The sequence below is a fragment of the Phlebotomus papatasi genome, chromosome 1, assembly GCF_024763615.1.
Source record: "Phlebotomus papatasi isolate M1 chromosome 1, Ppap_2.1, whole genome shotgun sequence".
Lineage (NCBI taxonomy): Eukaryota > Metazoa > Arthropoda > Insecta > Diptera > Psychodidae > Phlebotomus > Phlebotomus papatasi.
The window spans coordinates 65,089,837-65,108,982 of record NC_077222.1 but is presented as its reverse complement, the minus strand read 5'-3'; the positions used below and the strand labels follow the sequence as shown (position 1 = coordinate 65,108,982).

General features: G+C 31.7%; 1 protein-coding gene across 1 annotated transcript in view; it reads right to left on the bottom strand.

The window, feature by feature from the left end:
* Positions 1–3,830: 3,830 nt before the first annotated feature.
* The window catches only part of LOC129799825 (voltage-dependent calcium channel type A subunit alpha-1-like), a 48,997-nt gene continuing 33,681 nt past the window's right edge, over positions 3,831–19,146 (bottom strand). Inside the window, exons 27-32 of the mRNA XM_055844057.1 lie at positions 13,765–13,880; positions 13,251–13,408; positions 11,801–12,022; positions 11,131–11,273; positions 10,827–11,062; positions 3,831–10,716 (exon numbers count right to left, since the gene is read on the bottom strand). Of these exons, the coding sequence (XP_055700032.1) occupies positions 10,566–10,716; positions 10,827–11,062; positions 11,131–11,273; positions 11,801–12,022; positions 13,251–13,408; positions 13,765–13,880 (1,026 nt within the window). The 3' untranslated portion in view covers positions 3,831–10,565. The remainder of the gene's footprint in view (positions 10,717–10,826; positions 11,063–11,130; positions 11,274–11,800; positions 12,023–13,250; positions 13,409–13,764; positions 13,881–19,146) is intronic.

The following is a 19,146-nucleotide window of genomic DNA, read 5'->3' as shown; positions in this document are numbered from 1 at the left end:
TTGGGCATTACTCATCTCTTAATCTCAGGTGTCTACACATTACGAAAAATTTCTGTCAAAAAAGTTCCTCATAGAAGTGATTTATTTTAGAAAAAGTTGGGGTTTTTTTATGAAAAATTGTCACTGTAGATAATTTATTCAAAAAGAGTATCCAATTTTTATCCAAAGTAATCCAAAAAAAAGTATATTTTCATAAAAAAATACTTCAAAAATACTGATAATTCAATTCTGTTCAAATGATTTTTTTCTGGATGAAAATTTAGTTTTTTACTGGAAAAATTGTTTTTTTTTTTGCTTAAATTAAATTTCTTATATTGATTTCCTGATCTAAATTACTAAATGTTGATAACTTCAACACACTTAATTTTTATTAAGCAAATGGGAAGATCACCAGCGATCGGCAGTGCTTCACGGGCTCCACGGATCGTCAGGTTAATTGTTGCTCCAAATAAAATGAATTTCTAAAAATTATCAGCTACTTTTAACCATAACTCTCAAAAGAATGCACTGCATTAGTTCAGATTAAATTTATAAATCCAATTTTCTGTGAGACATCCGATTAAATTCGTGGCGATCCGAGGCACAGACTTCAAGTTCGCTATTACAGCTATTTTTTTTATTAATTTATTGTAAATATTAAAAATTCAAATGCACTGAAATAGTTGACTATGACTAGATAATTAATAGATCTATTAGCAAAAAGAAATACCACATAGTATTTTGGCACTTATACTTACTCTCAACTAAATACGGAGCCTACGGAGCATGTCTCTCAACATTCCGATCCGTAGTACTCTTCCATTATATACTTTTACAGTAGACTCTCGCTAATTCAGCTCTTTTAAAATCGGGCTACTTTTTAATTCGGGCAGTAGTTCAATTTGAAAAAAAGTTTGTTTACATTTTTCAAGTTTGATTATGATTATCAAATGAAGGAAATATTCTCAAATTTGCCATGGTTTGTCTTAGTTCTGATGTATTTTTGCAATTTTAAGGGGTTTTCATGAAATTTACCATAAATATGGGTATGTGAACTCAATATGTGTATGCAGATGAATAAAAAATCGTTGCATTTCAAAAAATTTGTCGCCCGAATTTCTCTCTAATTCTGGTGACATTTCGGTCCCAAATTCCCGAATTTGAGAGAGTCTAATGTATACCTACAGACCATTGTCATCAAAATACAGTGAGACCTCGATAGAGTCAACTAATTATTTCCAGGCCTGTTGACTCTTTTGGATTCGTTGACTGTATCGGAATCCGAAAAAATCAATTAAAATCTGAAATTTTGATTTAAAGGGGTATTATTTTATGTTTGAGTATTATGGTTTAAAAAAAAAAAAAAAAAAAAAAAGGGCCTCGAGTGGGTCAGTGGATAGAGTAGTAGCTCTATGACTGCGAGGTCTGGAGTTCAAAGCTGAGCAGCAGCAGAAAAAGATTTCTCATGCCATATCGGCTTTGAATTCGTCCAGCGAATGAATGAATAGTAATGCCAATGGTGCATATTGGCAAAAAAGTGAACCGCCTAAAAACAATAGAGGCTGTTACCAGAACGAGTTTCGACATGAAAGTGGTACTTCAATCGATACAAATATTCGCTGTCACTGATCCCAAACACACACCGAGAAGGGATGCTGTGATATAGTAACGGCACTGATTGTCCACACAGAGCTGCGATATAGAGCGGCTACCCGTATCGGGGGATAAGATAGAATAGGAGTGGGGAAGCATAAGGGGCCCAATTGGTGGCCTGGATGCATCGGAATATCCGAAATGGAGAACTGACCCCTGGCAAAATCTTATCTTATTATGGGTTTTATTTTATTGAGATCATTGATAAATTCAACACGATAGTAAAATATTTTATTTAACTCATAAATTCTACACCCTCTGACCCAAAAAAAAGTCGTATGTTTGGGCAAAAGTTGGAGATTAAGGAATGGTTTTACGGAATATTTTTATTATTAGTAAATATCATAAATATAAACTACTCTACATTTGGTAATATTGACGTCCACTCACGATGTTAAGATAATAAAATGGTGTCTTAAAGGTCTTTTTTTTCACTTTTTTTAGAAGAGGTCCTGTAGATACTTACTTAATTATTAAAAATTCTGATGCAATTAAGGTTATTAACTAAAATTTCTTTTAAACTCTTGGTATATAAATGAAGAGATTGATAGTTCTTTTCGTTATATCATAACTATGGTTCTAAACTTCACAAAAAGAGGAATAAAAATAAAACCATTTTTTCTCATTTTCTTCTTGTTCTGTAATATGGGCGCTAAATGCTTAGAGATATCGTCTTGGAGTCTTCAGACGACCCCCTAATGAGTCAACCTGAGGATTATTAATATAACTTTCATTTTCTCCTCATCCCTTCCCTTCACCATCCAAAATCGTATTTTTTGTGATTACAAGAAAACACGTCATTGGGTTAATTTTTTTGAGAAAGGAAGGGGAGAAGTTGGGTGGACATGACAGTTGTATTAATAATCTTCAAATTGATATGGAGGGTCTTCCGAAGACTCCAAGTCAATATTTTTAACCATTCAGAATTTAAATCTTAAATATACAAAAAGCCATATTTTGCTTATCAATTTTAATTCTCTGTTGCTTATTTTTGTTTTTGATCCAAATTTTCTTTGAAGATACTAATCTATTTAATTAAAAAATTAACATTAAAGAAATTTACACTTTTTTTAGAAGAGGATTTTTTATGATCGTATATCATGTAAATTTTTTAAACAAGTAAGCTCTTTAAAAAGTATCTTCACTATGTTATACTCAAAAATTCTAGCATCTTGAACGTTTTTCTTTTTATAATTTAAGTTCAAGGTACGTAGACCATATCAATTCACACAACAAATCATAACATTGCTTTGTTTGTGCCACAATATTATTCACTTTCAAATTAAAAATTCCTTATACTGCGATCATAGGTTTAACCAAAAAAATTTAAGACGAGAAAGAAGACAAGAGAACTTTAAAATCACGAAAAGAAAATTTTTTTTTTTGGAAAATGATTACACGGTTAATATACGATTTTCATCATAGAATCACCATGTATTTGCATTAATATTTTTTCTTGTATTCAAAGTGTTACATTGATACATAAAAACTGGTTTCAATTTCGAAAAGATCATAATGAAATCATACAAAATTATTAGTTCAATAATAAAAGAAAAGTTGACTCTATCGGAGTCAATTTGGGTCGAAGTTGACTCTATCGGAGTCCGCAGAGTAAAAAAATAGCTGTTGACTCTATCGGGGGTTGACTCTATCGGCGAGGTCCCACTGTACTGACCACAAATATTTTTACACTAAAGTGAAAATAGCCATGGAAATATTACATACAAGTAATAAAATTTACAAATTACAACAAATATATTTTTTATTTATTACAAATAAATTGTTAGTGCAAAACTATCTCTTCGGTAATTTAAATAGGGTCGAAGGAACACCTATTCTTTAACGAACACTTATTGAAAATTTCGTCAAAATATTGAAATTTATTTAATGTATGTAAGAATAGGTGTCTAATTTCTTATACCAAATGGCACAAAATAGGGTGCCAATAGGTCCTGACATAAGTACTTCAACTGTCAATAGGTGTTTCTTAGACCCTAATTAAGAATTTCTAATTTTGGATGTCATTAATTGATTACTTCTAATACTTACCCCAACTCATCATCACTTAGATTAATAAAAAAAATCGCAAATTTCATTTCTATTTGTATTTAAAACTTACCATTTTAAATCGCAATATAAAGTTTTGTGAAACACAAATTCACAAATTTAATTAGAATGTAATAAAAAGAATAATAAGATTGAGTTGCAAGGATTTTTATAGTTTATTTTCTTTAAAAAACGGGCTTGAAAAGCGATGACATGACGTTAAACTGTTTTCTTTATATATCTTATCTAAAACTGTTCATTTTCATGCTTTTTCTTATAAGTAACCCTTCAATATTGCGTTTTGTCCAGTGAATGGCATTCTATTACATTTCAATTTATAAATAATTTGGTTTGTGTCATTTATTCCGCTTTGCATTGTTAGGTTAATGAATTTATCTCTATAATAAATGCAATGTGAATTGTAAATTTGCAATATTGTCTTTTTGAAAATCAACTGTTTCCAATTATTTGATACAAATAAAACAAATATTTCATTGCGTTCTCTTTAAATATTTGAAGAATTCAACCATTTATAAACTTTGTGATAAAATTTTTCATCCGATAATAGCAACAAAATATATGTAGATTTCTCTATAATACTTTAATAATAATGATTTAGTAAGCAAAGTTAAAGGCAAAAAGTTCATTCTTAACAATTTACTTTGTTTTACTAAACATTTGATGCATATATTATTTCTACCTTTTTCTAATGAATCAAAAATTGTAATTTTAAATATTTATTGAGGTTGAATTTTTCAAAAATGTGACCATTTTTCTTCCTATCATCATCGTAAATATATTTGAATATTTTGTAAATAGGGAAAATGAATATGCTCATTTTCAAAATTATTGAAGCACAACTTTATTTGAGTTCCATAATAGTTGTACTCCTGTAATTTCGTATGAGTGTTAATATGCACGTTTATTTGCTTCTCTTTATTCACTTATTTGCTTTACTATAATGTAAATTTTATTAATTGTTTTATATAGCATTTTTCAGAAGTATTTAACTGTAAGTGTGAATGAATATTTTTTTTCGTTTGTTTCATCTCGGTTCTTGTATATGTAGGTATTTCCTTTGTTTTTTTTTATCTCTTGTATATTTAATTATGTATATTAATTTATTTTTCAATTTGTTCTTATAAAAGTCTAAAAGGCAAAAATGTACGCTTTAGCATCTGTTTGATGCACATCGACTGAGATAATGGAGTGATTTTTTTTTTAATTTTTTACTACCTATATTATAAATTGATGAATTTGATTTTATCCTTCATGTCCTCTAACGATACAATAAATTATTTACAATGATTTCTTCAACGAAATTTTAAATGTGATTTTTTTGAACTAGTATTTTGCCTGTAAACTATGAAATCTTCTCGTTATCGTAGTTTCAATATGTGATTTTTTTTAAATCTATGTTTCATTTTATTTTAAAACAAATATTACTCTTTAAAATTGTATTAACAATTATTCACCATTTTGAGTAAGACTTCTTTTCCTGTGACAAATAATATTTCTGCAATTTTTTCTGTGATTGATTTTCTGTGGTCCAAAAATTTTATGCCGTCCAAACATTTCACATGATACATTTGAGTCTGACTTAATGGTGAATTGATATAAAACAATAATATATATGCTAGAAGAACGCAACGTTGGAGCTTTACGTTGGGTTTCTCAACATTGTCTAAAATAAGGTACAAAACATTTAAAAATTTTGAAATTACTAGTGGTTTTGAAAATTCTCTCCCTTCTCTTACCTTTAAGAATCTTCACTCTCGTTTTTTTTTTAAATTTCTTTTTAAGTTAACTAATACTTTTCAACTATAATAAATTGTCAAGTTTTCGGTTCACTGACGATTCTTTTCCCTTTTAGAAATACATTATGGTTTAGTTTTTAATATTAATGCGCAATTATCAAACTCTTATAAAAATTGTATGTATTTAAATGTGTTTATAAGATTTTCTCTTAAATTCTTTAAAATGCAGTACGTTTCTTTCTTAAGCTTATGATTAATTTTTTTTTCATTTCTTCAAAGCTATATAATCTTTTTTTTTCAATCTGCTAAATATAGTGAAATGGAAGATGGCAATGAGTAACGATAAATGACTAATATCTTTTTTTTCTCCTTCTTTTTAAATGCATTTAATTAATATATCCTTTAAATTTTACACTTGAAATAACGTGAATGAATTTCATTTTTAAAATTTGTTTATAGACTTTAAATTACTTCTCGTTTAAATAATGTATATATTTATATCACAGAGAACTGCATTTCATGAACATTTTCGCTAAATGTTAAGTCATTGTTTTTTTTAATATCCTTTCATTTCACCTTCATCGTCAATTTCCAATCAAATAATTTATGATTGACGATAATGTTATTGCTTTTTTGGTAGGAGACAAAATAATTATTAACACTTTAGCACGGAGCTTCTTTTCTTAATAGCGAAAATATTACCTCGTAAGTGCTAAATTGTGATAAGTGAGATGAGGCAATTAGATCTACGTAATGATTACATAAAACTTTTCGAATGTTTCCCATATCATTCACTCCAAAAAGTCCATCGCATGGAAAGGGATGCAAATGGAAGATTTTAACGTGAAAAAGTTCCGTGGAGAGCCCATCATTTTTGCGATAAGTGATAAAATTGATATTTACAGGATGATTATGCTAAGCCTTTTACATACTGAAAATTTCCAAAAAAAAACTAATACCCAGGCGTCCGACCTGCCGGCATATACTCTATTATCGAGTTGCAAACATATACTTGGACAATATCATTTCAATAAACTTTTCATAATACACTGGTAAAATTTAAAGGATCAAATTAGATGATATTCGATCCTTTTCAAAAGGATGGATCATATTTGAATCTTTGAAGGGATCACTAAACAGAAAAAAATATTTTATAAAAATGTTCGTAAATGTTTGTGAATTCCTATGGGGGAGTTACGAAATGCTCGTGAATCGTATAAGCAATAAACATGTTCGTAAAAGTTTGTACCTTTTCACAAACATTGTTCGTAACATAATCACTTGACGAGTATTTTTTGTACTTTTACAAACATTTGTTCGTAAATGTTCGTAAACACACAAAAAATATCCGTACAATTTTGTCATCTGTCCGTAAATGTTTTTTTTTTCCTGTCGAACATTTTAGGAAAATTTACGAACAAATGTTTGTAAAAGTACAAAAAATGTTCGTCAAATGATCATGTTACGAACAATGTTTGTGAAAAAAGTACAAATATTTACGAACTTGTTTGTGGGTTATACGATTCACGAGCATTTCGTAACTCCCCGACAGGAATTCACAAACATTTTCGAACATTTTTACAAAATATTTTTTTCTATGTAGCGTCACTTGAAATTTTGTATGCAAATTTATTACGTTAGATTGTTCTATCACGAACTTATTACTGATACCTCTGAGCGAACACCAAAAATAACTTTTTCACTGTTTTTGTTGGTTTATTCCGGAGGTAAATAAGTGTCAAAACAGGGACACTTTCAAAGGATCCTCGGTGATCCTTTCATTTTTACCATTTGGATCAATTTGACCCTTTTATTTCTTAACAGTGTAATGAAAGTTGAGCTTAATCTTTCGGATATCGGTTTCCGAACCGGTGTTTTCGGTTGATCCAAACTTATGATCAAGATATTCGGGTTATGATTCAAAGAATGAGATCGCAAGTGCAGCTTGAAAAAATGAGATTCCTCCGAGTAATTCAGGGAATCACCCATAAAGGTCGAATGCGTAATATTGGCATTCTCGAGGAACTGAGAAACGATTTTTTACTGTTGGGAGGATCACAACTCCGATAGAATAATCATATTCAGCGCATGAAGAAAGTGGCTCAAGAATATCAGTAAATTCAGGAACTAGCCTGAAATGGCCTTTGAATCGAGAGAAACATCAAGGGGCGAGAAAAAATAAACTGGATATCTTATTTACTAGTGATAAGGTGCGAACGCTGATATGTCATTGAGAATAGGCTAAGTTTTCAGAATTTTTAGCTTAAAGAAAAGGTTATAGCAACATCTCAGCTTGACTAGCCTGACTAGCTACTAGCTTTTCTACCGATGCGAAGTAAAGTTGCCTTCAGACTAGAGATTTTGCCCGGTTTCAGAATCTCTGGAAGATATAAATTAGAAGATCAGTTTTCCATTAGTTTCTGACTAATCCGTTTCTCGGTTTAAGCCGAGAAACGGCTTAGTTACTGGAATTTAATCAAATCATTATTTTCATTATAATTACGTTAAGCCTTCTTTCGACTTAAGACGTACACACAGAAAAATTTTGACTCTAAATTTAAGAATATATAAGATCCTGGGAACGTAAATTGGACGTGAATCCCCGAGGCGTTTAAGTTTAGAAGCTCTGAGCGAAAGAAATGGGCTAGAATCCCTAGCTATTTCAAGTTAAGAGATCGGGAACTTAAGTTCTGCATTAGCTGGAAGATGAAAAATGTCTACAGATTTGCAAATTGCAACTAAAATTAAATGATCAAGGATTTAGAATTAGGGCATTTGCATTCATTGGATGGGATTTGAAATTAAATTCCTGGGTGTTTCTGTTTAAGAATTTTTCATTTTTCTGTGTGTAAGTATGTCTAGGACATTAGATTGCTAAATTAGAATGATTGGCATGCAATGGGCTTTTTTCAGTTATCGAGCCGCCAAACTGTCAGATTACGAGGAGCTCTTCTTCCCTCCTGTTGTAGGCTAGACTGACTCAGCTTTTTTATCTTACAAAAGGGATGCAAAAATCACAAGTGCAATTAATGCATCTTCAAGCTTTTAAACGTCCCATGAGAAGACATTTTTTTACAGTCAGGATTTTGATTAACATGATGCTATTTCCTGGAATAAGTTCACACGTTCGACCTATTCCGGAAGACTTTTAAGAGTTGAATTTATATTCCAAGTTAACCGTATAGTAAGGACCAAAACTAGAGGCTATGGAAGTCTCTTTAATTGTATAAATCTGGGGTCCTTGGAATTCGACATCCTTATGTAGCTTGTAAATTTCTTTTCCCAATGTTAGAATTGGGTCTTTAATGTTCAGAGGAAAGTTTTTTAAAAAATCAGAAGCGAGTCTGGGACGAGATATAAAACCTACGTCCCGTCGGTCCCGTCCAAACAAAAAATTAAATGCATAAAACGAATTAGCAAAAAAATAATTTTGACTAAAAAATTTAACTTTGTCATTAAAAAATTAAATTTAATGAGTTGAAATAATAAATTAGCTGAAAAAGCGATTCAATATTGAAGAAGATCTTTAATCATTCTATATCTCGACTCCTCAGCTTCGTCTTTAGTTGCAAGGTTTCCAAAAGAAAATACTCTCGTTTTTGCTTTGCACCTATTCTCTCCTCTGAGAATTTCGAAAAAAAACGTCAAATATTCCGAAGATTTTTATAAATTGAGGGATATTATACTAGAAATGGATTTGTAGTTTAATTTGTGGAACAAGAAAAGATTTTGAAAGGACAAATTAAAGGAAATTGAAGTGGTCACATTTTTGGAGGATGCCAATATATTTTACCCTGCTATAAGGCGCCTTCCTGTGGACCACAGCTGCGGTAGAAAGGTTCTTTAGTACCCTGGATCAAAACCTGGCTCTTGAGTACAATGGGAAAGACGAGACTATCGGGGTTGTATTTAATGAGGGATCATCGCAAAATTGTCAACAAATCCCGGATAAGCAATAGAAAAAATACGGTTTATCAACCATCAATAAACCATAGAAAAATAGTGACGATCGAATAACTTGAACCGAGTATATTTTTAGTTCTTTAATACTTTATATTCATCTTAACCCTTTAAGGACGAGTGGGGCACCGGTGTCCCAAAAACAAAAACAATTTATTTGACTTTTATTTAAACAATTATTATTATTATTATTTAAACAATTTATTTGAAAGTCATTTTGTTCTCTAAATAGTCCGAAAAAATAGTTTATATTTTTGGGTCACCGGTGTCTCATTCGTCCTTAAAGGGTTAACCGGGATCCAGCATTGAACGATTAGCAGTTTTGCCGTTATTTGGTTTGGGATAGGACTAATACGACTAATACGGTTATATCCAGAGAAGCTTTGAATATTATTTAGTTACTACCATGCGTTAATTCGTAACCTCTGTCTCAAAATAATTAATTGAAGATTCAATGTGATGTGGGAGTTTCCTGAATGTCTAAGCTGAAAATTAAGATAATTGTGGTACCCTTCTCTTTTTTGGTATCACCAACTAGTGAGTGCTACATGCTCCGTTTCGAACCTGACACAACATATAGGGCAGTTATCGGTACATGGTCGAAAAGAGCCTACACAGTACATAACAAAATTGATAGCCGTAGTGATATAATTCAAGAGCAGTGAGAGGTGGGTTTCGCAGAGTTAGTTAACGCTAAACATGTCTTTCCTCATCAGCGGTATTCTTTGCCGTTTTCTTCATCATAATTAATTAAAGTATATTAACTAAATTTCGTTGTTTCTCACCAAAGAAAGTATTCGAAGTGATTTACTAATTCAATAATTGACAATGACAGAATCACAAACTCTCTAACTTTAGAAAGACTTTTTAGTGACTTTTCTACTTCTTTATGATTGGTTGGTTTGCAATAGAAGTACAGCTTCTCTTATTTTGGTTTTACAGTGACAAAAATTTAAAAGCCTATCGATCAATTTGTATGTGGCGGTTAGTTGATTCTTAATGGTACGTTCTTTTGAAAATGGATTTATGTTTGTGTCTATTTCAAAAAAGTGTGTGATTTTGTTGTTATCCTCTTACATTTAATGATGATCTTACACGGAGTTACGGCGACGATACGCACCGTTAGACCCATATTTGTTCCCTACTGTTGCTGTGCCTTATCAGCCTCTGCTAGCACCAGTCCTCTTCGTCGGAGTCGGAGTGGCGTGCATGGAGGCCACCTTTTGGCTTGTAGCCATTGAGGACGGGTGATGGAAGTGCTCTGCCAGTTCTGCCTATCGCTAAGGCTTGTTCAAATGACAACGGAGCGTGATACTCCAATCTGCGGAAAAGTTAAATCCGAATGACTGAACATTTCTTTTTTATTCCTTAAAATCAGTAAAGTTTTTATTCATGCGAATATGAATGATTTTATTAAAGAATAAGTCCCACCTTTCTCTCTCTCTTTCAATTTCTCTTTCTTGCTCTCGTTCCCGTTCTACTTCTAACTCATATCTTTCACGTTCTTTATCTCGAAACTCGTACCTCAAATCGTAATCACGACCATGTCTCAGTCGTTCGCGTTCGCGGCCCGCGTAGTAAAATTCCCGTTGATCGCGGGGGAAATCCCTAGGATGTGGCAGCGAATGAACACTATGAGGTGTCGAATGAAAGTTCTGAAAATAATTCTGTATTCGATTGTGAATTAGGCATCAATCCCATCAATCGTAATATCATACAAACTGGGAGGACTTACATGTGTAGGGCTAGCACTTAGTTTGGGGAAGTTTATATTGGTTGTCTTTAGTTGTAAAGTCGTTGGTTTAGACGGTATAGGAGGCAACTGACGACGTCCAGGCACAAGAACTGGATAACTAAGTTGAACATGATGTGTCCCTCCTGAAAGAATTCAGAATAACATGCTCAATATAATACAAATTCTGATTTAGGAAGTTAACTGGATGATATAATATGTTTACGCTATTGAAACTCAATCATGCCGTGCAAAACAATCTTCAATATAAACATGTGAAATGATTATGCTGTTGTCTCTTTGAATGTGCCAAATTTTGTAATGATAATGTGATGGTTATGTATTCGCAATATATATGGGAATGGTTTTAAAAGGCCATGGCGATTAAATATTTAATGGTCTTCTAACATTCTTCATTCATAATCCATAAGTTAATTAGCATTAAACCATTACTAGCATTACTTATTAGAATCAACTTAAGAACATAATAACCAAAATTTCTATGTATCAGCAGAGCATGAATACGAAACAGGAAGTTCAATATGTTATTATGGAAATTTGTATGTACAGTGTTGCTTTGTGTATCAAATCGCCTCAATTGAGATAATGCATGTTCTGTTTAAAGTCGAGAAATAGTGAAAAAATAATAAAATTGTTGTTAAAAATTTTGTACCCATTTCATCGTCCAAAAGTCTATATCGGTCACGCATCTCCTTCAGTCGAGCGGGACTCGGTGAACGTGACCTCTGACATAGATTTGTTGTCCCATACAAGGGACACTGATACTGATACTGAAGATAGTTGCGGCGATTCCGACGGTGGGCAGCATCCCCGTGGGGACCATTTCGGGCTGGTGACGGAGATCTAGCGGGACTCGTCGACGCTGACCATGAACCTACATTTTTAACAGGAAATTGGTCTCGTTTTTAGCATCAAATTCTCCTCGCCAAAAACAACTAAATACAAATCGCGCCCACCCATCATCATCCAACCCCATTATACGGTCATCATCTACGCTCAGCTCCCCTAAACTTACAGGATATCCAATAAAATGTTAAACAAAAAAGTCGTAAAGTACGACTGAACCTCAACCGCAATTTTCTGTAAAATTTTTGGCGCAAAAAATTTGATTTAGAATATTCAACACAACATTTTAAATAGATTCTTTTGTGGATTTAGGACCATCATTTGGAACAACAAAATCTATAAACACGAAATGGGCACATAAAATTTTGAAATTTCCATTTTGTCATTAAATAATAAACTCATTTTGTTGGTACCAATTAAAAAACATATATTTGTGGTACAGGTTTGAAATTGTTAAATATCAAAAGTGTTGATTGTGATTGGTTGATATAAACATTCAAACTAAGTGGCTACACATAAATTTTTTCCGTATTAAGCTTTATCCATATATAATTTTATAAAATATTTTAGTCTTGTTGTGTCCACTGTTTTTTTTTCAATTTTGAATGCATTCAACATTTAGCCAATTACGGACACAAAGGTAATAAAATATTTTAAACAAAATAATTATAGAATTATATGTGGATAAAGATTAAACACAAAACGTTTGTTACACATTCTCTCTCTCTCTCTGCAACCGTTGATGCAGAAACGAAAATTTGAATTCACAAAGAGTTTTCAAAAACTTGAAATTTTTTCGAATTTTCAGACAAATACATCTTAACTCATTATTACAATTCAAAATTTTAATTAGAGCAAGTGCAACAGATAATTTTTTTACGGAAAAAGTTACGTGTGGAGCACATAAGGACGATCAATTGCTAAAAGAAATAAATAAAAAAAAATAGAAAGAAAACATCAAGATTTTTGCATATAAACAAACAATATCCATAAAAATTGTGAGAGGAATTTGATGAAGGTGATTTAAGATTTCACTGGATTGAGATACTTTGTGAAAAATGACAGAATAAATCAGAAAATAATATCAAGTAAAATCTGTCCAAAAAAGATCACATATGATATTCAGATTCATTCATTTTTTCATTTGGTCTGTGTTCACTAGTTATTTTTTAAGGAAAGTTCATCTTATGTACAGATAGAAACAACTAAATGTATGAGAATCAGACAAATTTAATAAAAAGAAAAAATTTTCCTACCTCTAGTATATCGAGATCTTGGTCCATAGTATCGTCTGCCTCGATCACCCTTTACGATATCCACGACATTGGACACTGTATCCGAGAATCCAATGTCGTGGTGGAAGGAATGGCCTCTTCTTCTTGGACTGGGAGTCCGTATCAACGGTGATCCCACACTGGAAGAAGAAAGAAGTTTATTTAGGGTATAAAAATAATTAAAGATCTGTTAGGGATAACCTAGCCTCTCTAGCAAGTTGTCTGAAATTTGAAGCTACTTTCTCATTACTTCGATTTAAATTTATATGGGATTTTTTTTTCACTTGCGAATGCTATGCTAAATATCTAAAAATTGAGAAGTTTTTTCGTATTATAAGATCCCTTACCGCGTCGAGGGATAAATATACTAAATTTTTGTTTAAATACATTTTTTCTGCGGAGCATTGTGAGCTGAGTCCGAGATCAATTTAGGGAATTGGCTTCAAATAGATCCATATAAAAAAGTCAACTTGCCACGTGCTTGGGGATAACTAACCGTAAACTGGGAGATCTTCTGTGACCGTTGTACGGATGTCCAGGATGAAGAAGACCATCACCCGTAAGGGATTCCATAGAAGGGTGCCTCGATGCAACATCTTGTAGTTCAAGTGCCTATACATCGCCCAATAAACCAGACAAAAAACCATATCAAATTACATTTTACATTTTTAACCTATTCTTAATTGTAGATATTAAAAAAAGTTTTATTAAAAGTGCTTCTACTTTTGAGAACTCATTGAAACTTTGCTTTTTAGATGGAAATTTTGTGAATCTTCCAAATATTTCATGACAAACGTACAACAGAGATATCAACAGTTAAGACTTCACGGTCATACGACTTGGTCCGATTAATCCCAAAATTTGAAACTCAATTTTAATGATTTTTAAAATTCGCTAAGAATTCCGTTGTGCAACTGGTTTTAGAAAGGAAATGGTAGAGATATGGCCTTGCGGTTTTCGATAATTTTTTCATTAAGTAACAGAGATCAAAAGAGGATTAATCTTCTTCAAGAACTCATGGAAGATATCAGGCTTACTATACTGCTTTACTATATTGAAAAATTTCAGATAATAGAGAACAAAAAATAATAATGAATAAATGGATCGAAAACCGAAAATTCGAAATGGACTTCTATAGAATATTTACGATCAAGATCCAATAACCAATCTTTCTATGAGTTCTCAATTTTTTTACTTTAAGATCTTTGTCAAATATAAAAATTATTTTCAATAAAGTCCCTCTCTGATATTTCCCATCGTCCTCTGTGTTTTTTTTTTCATTTTAAATTTCAGAGGTAAAAATTAACGGTGAATTTAAAAAAAAAAAAGCGAAAGCAGGCTTAACATGAAGTATTAGATTAATTAAGAAGAAAACTTTGTTTCTCATCTTCTTTAAGTTTTTGTGAAGCATCCATATGTAAGCCCTGATGGAGCTCACCTAAATAGAATTACAAACTTATAGAGGGGAAATGGGGAACTGAGTTTGCCACCCTTATTTCAACTTCCTGAGAGTGAACTGTTCACGGCGAGTGATGCTCACTCAACTGAAGTATTGATGTTAATTGACATAAGCAACAAGAGCACCATATAACAACCTTCATCACCCTCCTTGGGATGATAGGGGTAGAGCGTGTGAAAGGCACAAATGATTTGGATTGGTAGGATACAGCCGTCGACAGGGTTAACATGCGTCGAATAGACTGTACGCTCTACACATGCATGTTAGTTTTCTATCTTCCTGTTTTATTTCTAAATGTAATGTCAAAAACCAAGGGTAAACTGGTTTAGTTTGGCGGCTCCAATCACCTCCAGGTTATAACACAAATCATAGTAGAGTTTTAAAATAAAACCTTAGGGGAGACTCGGGCAAAAAGTCACAAAATGTATATTTTATTTTTTTACAAAATACTCGAACACCCCCGAAATTTCTAATTTGCGCTGTTTTATAGGTCTTTAATTTACCGCTCTATAACTTTGTGAAAATAATTTTCATTTATTTTGTAAGGAAATACGTTTATCGAGGCGTTTTCTAAAAGGTAATTTTGTGACCATTCTCAAAAATTCTGAGGCAAATAGTATCAGGCATGGGATATTGTCATATTTTGATTCGCTTTGTTATGGGATTCCGTAAATTTAAAAAAAAAATACCTAGATAACATATTTTCATAGGAAATTTATTCCTCTACACCTTTGTAAAACACTATTTTTTCTAACTGAACGATAAAAACGATTTTTAAGCTACTTTAGAAAAAACAATACTCAATAGACTGCAAATCGTTTGACCAATGCAAACAACAAGCGGCGACATATAGCATTGACGTTTTTTTGCCGTGAGACATCATAAATGTTTCGGTTTTTCTTACGTTTCCTTCATACCTTTTGTTACTTTTTACCCCAAGTGGTCGTTTTTAATAAAAATATTTCTTGAGAGAAGAATCTTTGTAAAATTCTAAAATAGATAGCGGCTTCGTATTCAAAGAATCCAAGTCATTTAGGAAATAATCATCAATGCATAAATTTTGAGTAATAAGTAAGTAATAATTGATATATTCTTCAAGGAAAATATTTTTAAAATAGGGCTAAAAATTTTAATATTTTTTATTTTCTAAATTCCTTGTTCGAATTCGAAGAAACATAGAACATCGAAGAAGATTTATGGAAGCTATTTGTGGTAAAAATTTTAAGCCGCTATCTTATTTATCTAGGAAAATATTGAATTTTGAAATTTTCGATTTGTGACTTTTTGCCCCAGTCTCCCCTAATCTTTGTGAAATTTGTTTATCATCATACATATATAGAAATATTAGATATCTCCACTCCTTGTTAAGTGATAACATTGTCTTTGGATCCAAAGACAATGGTGATAATGAATTCAATTGTCAAAATTTAAATAGTATTTCTAATAAAGAAAATAGAAACCTAAGGAGGATTTGATCTCAGGAATCGTAGATCAATTTTACTAATTCTTTTATCCCTCTTTTCCTATTATTGCAAATGTACTATCCCACTTCTTCTATATTAAAATTAAGGACGCTCAAATTCAGGGGTAGGTCGTAATAATCTGCATAAAATTTTGCGGATAAAGCTGTTCATATTCATTTACGCCTCTTCATTTAAGAGTGAGTGCATGAGTTGATTTTTGGCAGGAAAAAGCTTTGTGCGGTGCCCATAATGCTTGCCACTAAATTTAATATTTCAAAATTTACTGGGTAACTTAAAACAAATTATGTAATTATCTGTATATTATTAATTAAAAGACAAAGAGTAGTACTATAGAGAAATAAAATTTAAAAAATATATATTAATATACCGGCTGTTTAGTCGTAGGACTACTTATGCTTGCATCTTTAGCCTGAAAAACAACGGTGTTTTCTTTAATACAAAATTTGCTACACAAAATAATGTCGTGGATTTAATGGAAGTTTTTTAAAAAAGGAAATTATTATCTTGGAAATGATAGTATATAATCAACGCACGATTCTAATTATTAATTCGGATAATCAAATGCTTTAATGCGAATTGCTTTATAGAATTTAGGGATGCAACAATAATATACCTCAAATAAAAATTTCTAATCTCCATATATATCAAATATTTTACGGATTTAATTGCTTTTCCCAATTTAAAATCAATTTTACAATTAAATTTATTGTCTAAGAATTTATTATTAAATACTTGAAAGATAATTGGAATTAAATTTAAAGAATATAAGATTAGGGATAGAAAGAAAGAGGAAAACTAGAAATGATAGGGCTAAATAATATCGAAAACATGTATCTGAAAATCTGAAAACAATTAAATACGAGAGAGTCATGAGATAATTGGGATTGGGAAACCTCGTATTTTACATTTCGTATTTTACATCTTCGTATTGCACATTTCGTATTGCGGAAACTTCGTATTTCAGCACATTTCGTATTTTACCATTTCGTATTTCACATTTCGTCTTTCATACATTTTGTACAAAAATTTAACATTTCGTCTTCCATATATTTCATACAAGCATATCAACCAATAAAATAATAGAATTGTAGTTTTATAAGGTCAAGGGCGCTATGCGCCTCGGGTCTGAGTTTGAAGTCGAAAATTATGCTTTTTAATTATTCTTTTATTTAAAATTTTTATGTAAATTTGCGACTGCTTCAGCAAATATTTCAAATTTTACCACCAAGTCTGAGAAATATTAGTAAATGTTTACAATATGCTCTTAAAACACATTTGAGCCTTTTATTCATAACTTTATCAAGACCATTAGATGGAGATTTTATAAAAGGGAAACGTGACCATTAAAATAGATTTTATAATAATTCCTTGAGGCTTTTTTGTAGATATATCTTGTGTAGCCGAGGCTTTTGCCCTGAAAGATTCCTTATGGAGACCAAATCTTTTCGCGGCTAATTGCCCAGCACCACCCAAGCTCTGTGCCTCCATCCGATCTCGTCCAGACCATGTTACCGACTGACTGACAGTATCTCCTGTTATCCTGTTAACCAAGGCCAAGCCCACACACGATAATAGGCTTTGCTTGGAGCGGGAGGCGGGAAATATGAAGTTCCTGCGAACAGGGAAGGGATAGGCGTGATCAACTTCGCTATCAGGTGAAAAATCTCGCCAATACTTGAAAATTTCTATTTTTATCACATAAAATTGCTGCCTATTTATTTTTTTACGTTTTTCTTGCCAAATATTTTTTTATGTTTAATCTCAAGAGTACTTCGTTTTTATTTTTTTAATTTTATTTTTCTTTTTTTTCTTTCGTTTTGTTGTTTTTTTTTCTATTTTTTTAATCTTTCTGTGCGTTTGATTTTTTCATATCTGAATGTGGAATACCACGACGAAGAGAAAAAAATAAAATTCGCAAATTTAACTTTATATAGAAATATTTTATTGCCAAGATATTGAAAACATTACAGGCTTTAACATTGGAAATTTTGAGAAATTCCGCGTAAAAAATTGATTACGGATCGGTTGGAATAGTCGTTTACGACTGCTTTAATGCAATTTCCGATAGCCGCATACTTTTTGTTGCACGGATTTCCCTGATGTCCTGCTATGAATTGAGCAATTTCAAAGCACAGAAAGATTAAAAAAAATAGAAAAAAAACAACAAAACGAAAGAAAAAAAGAAAAATAAAATAGGGTAAGTGTGCCAAATTTCGGCCAGCTTCTAATTTCGGCCACTTTGAGTGTAATTTCGGCCATGCAAATAAATAAATTAAAATTATGTATGTTATCTTCGATTAGTCAATGAATTCATTTTGCTTTCAAATATTTATTCATTTTAAGATGTATTAACACAAAGACAGTTAAATTTTAGGTATAATTTGAATTTAAATTGCGTTGTAAGAACTCAGTGTGGAAAGAGTCTTACAAAAAATGTTACAGATCGATTGTGTCTCTAGCAGTGTTGTGATTTGTGGTGAAGTGCAGAAGGTTTTCCTTCGGTGTTTTTCATGAAAATTGATTAGTTTTCATTAAAGATTGTTTCTGTTTATGTTAATAGTGAATCAATCTTTAAATTTCGGGTAAAATTTCCCAGCTGGATCCTGTATTTCGCGTAAAAAAGTATATACTTTGTGAGTGTCTCTCCGGTGAGGTAGTGTTGCCTATTCCGGCAACATCTTTTGCTTTCCTAAATTTCTTATTCATTTTATGTTTTCTTTTTGAATTTCTGAATTCTACAATGTCCAGAGAAAAAAACCATCGCTTCTATGAAAAAAAATGATGTGAAAAAATCATTGGAAGAGTTCAGGAAGTGCAAATTGCTACGGGAATCTGCGCGTAAATTTGAGATGCTACTCTTCAGGTGTTTAGGACAAATTACACGGAAGATCTCAGGGTTTGTGGGTCATATAAACGTATTAAATTAAATATTAAA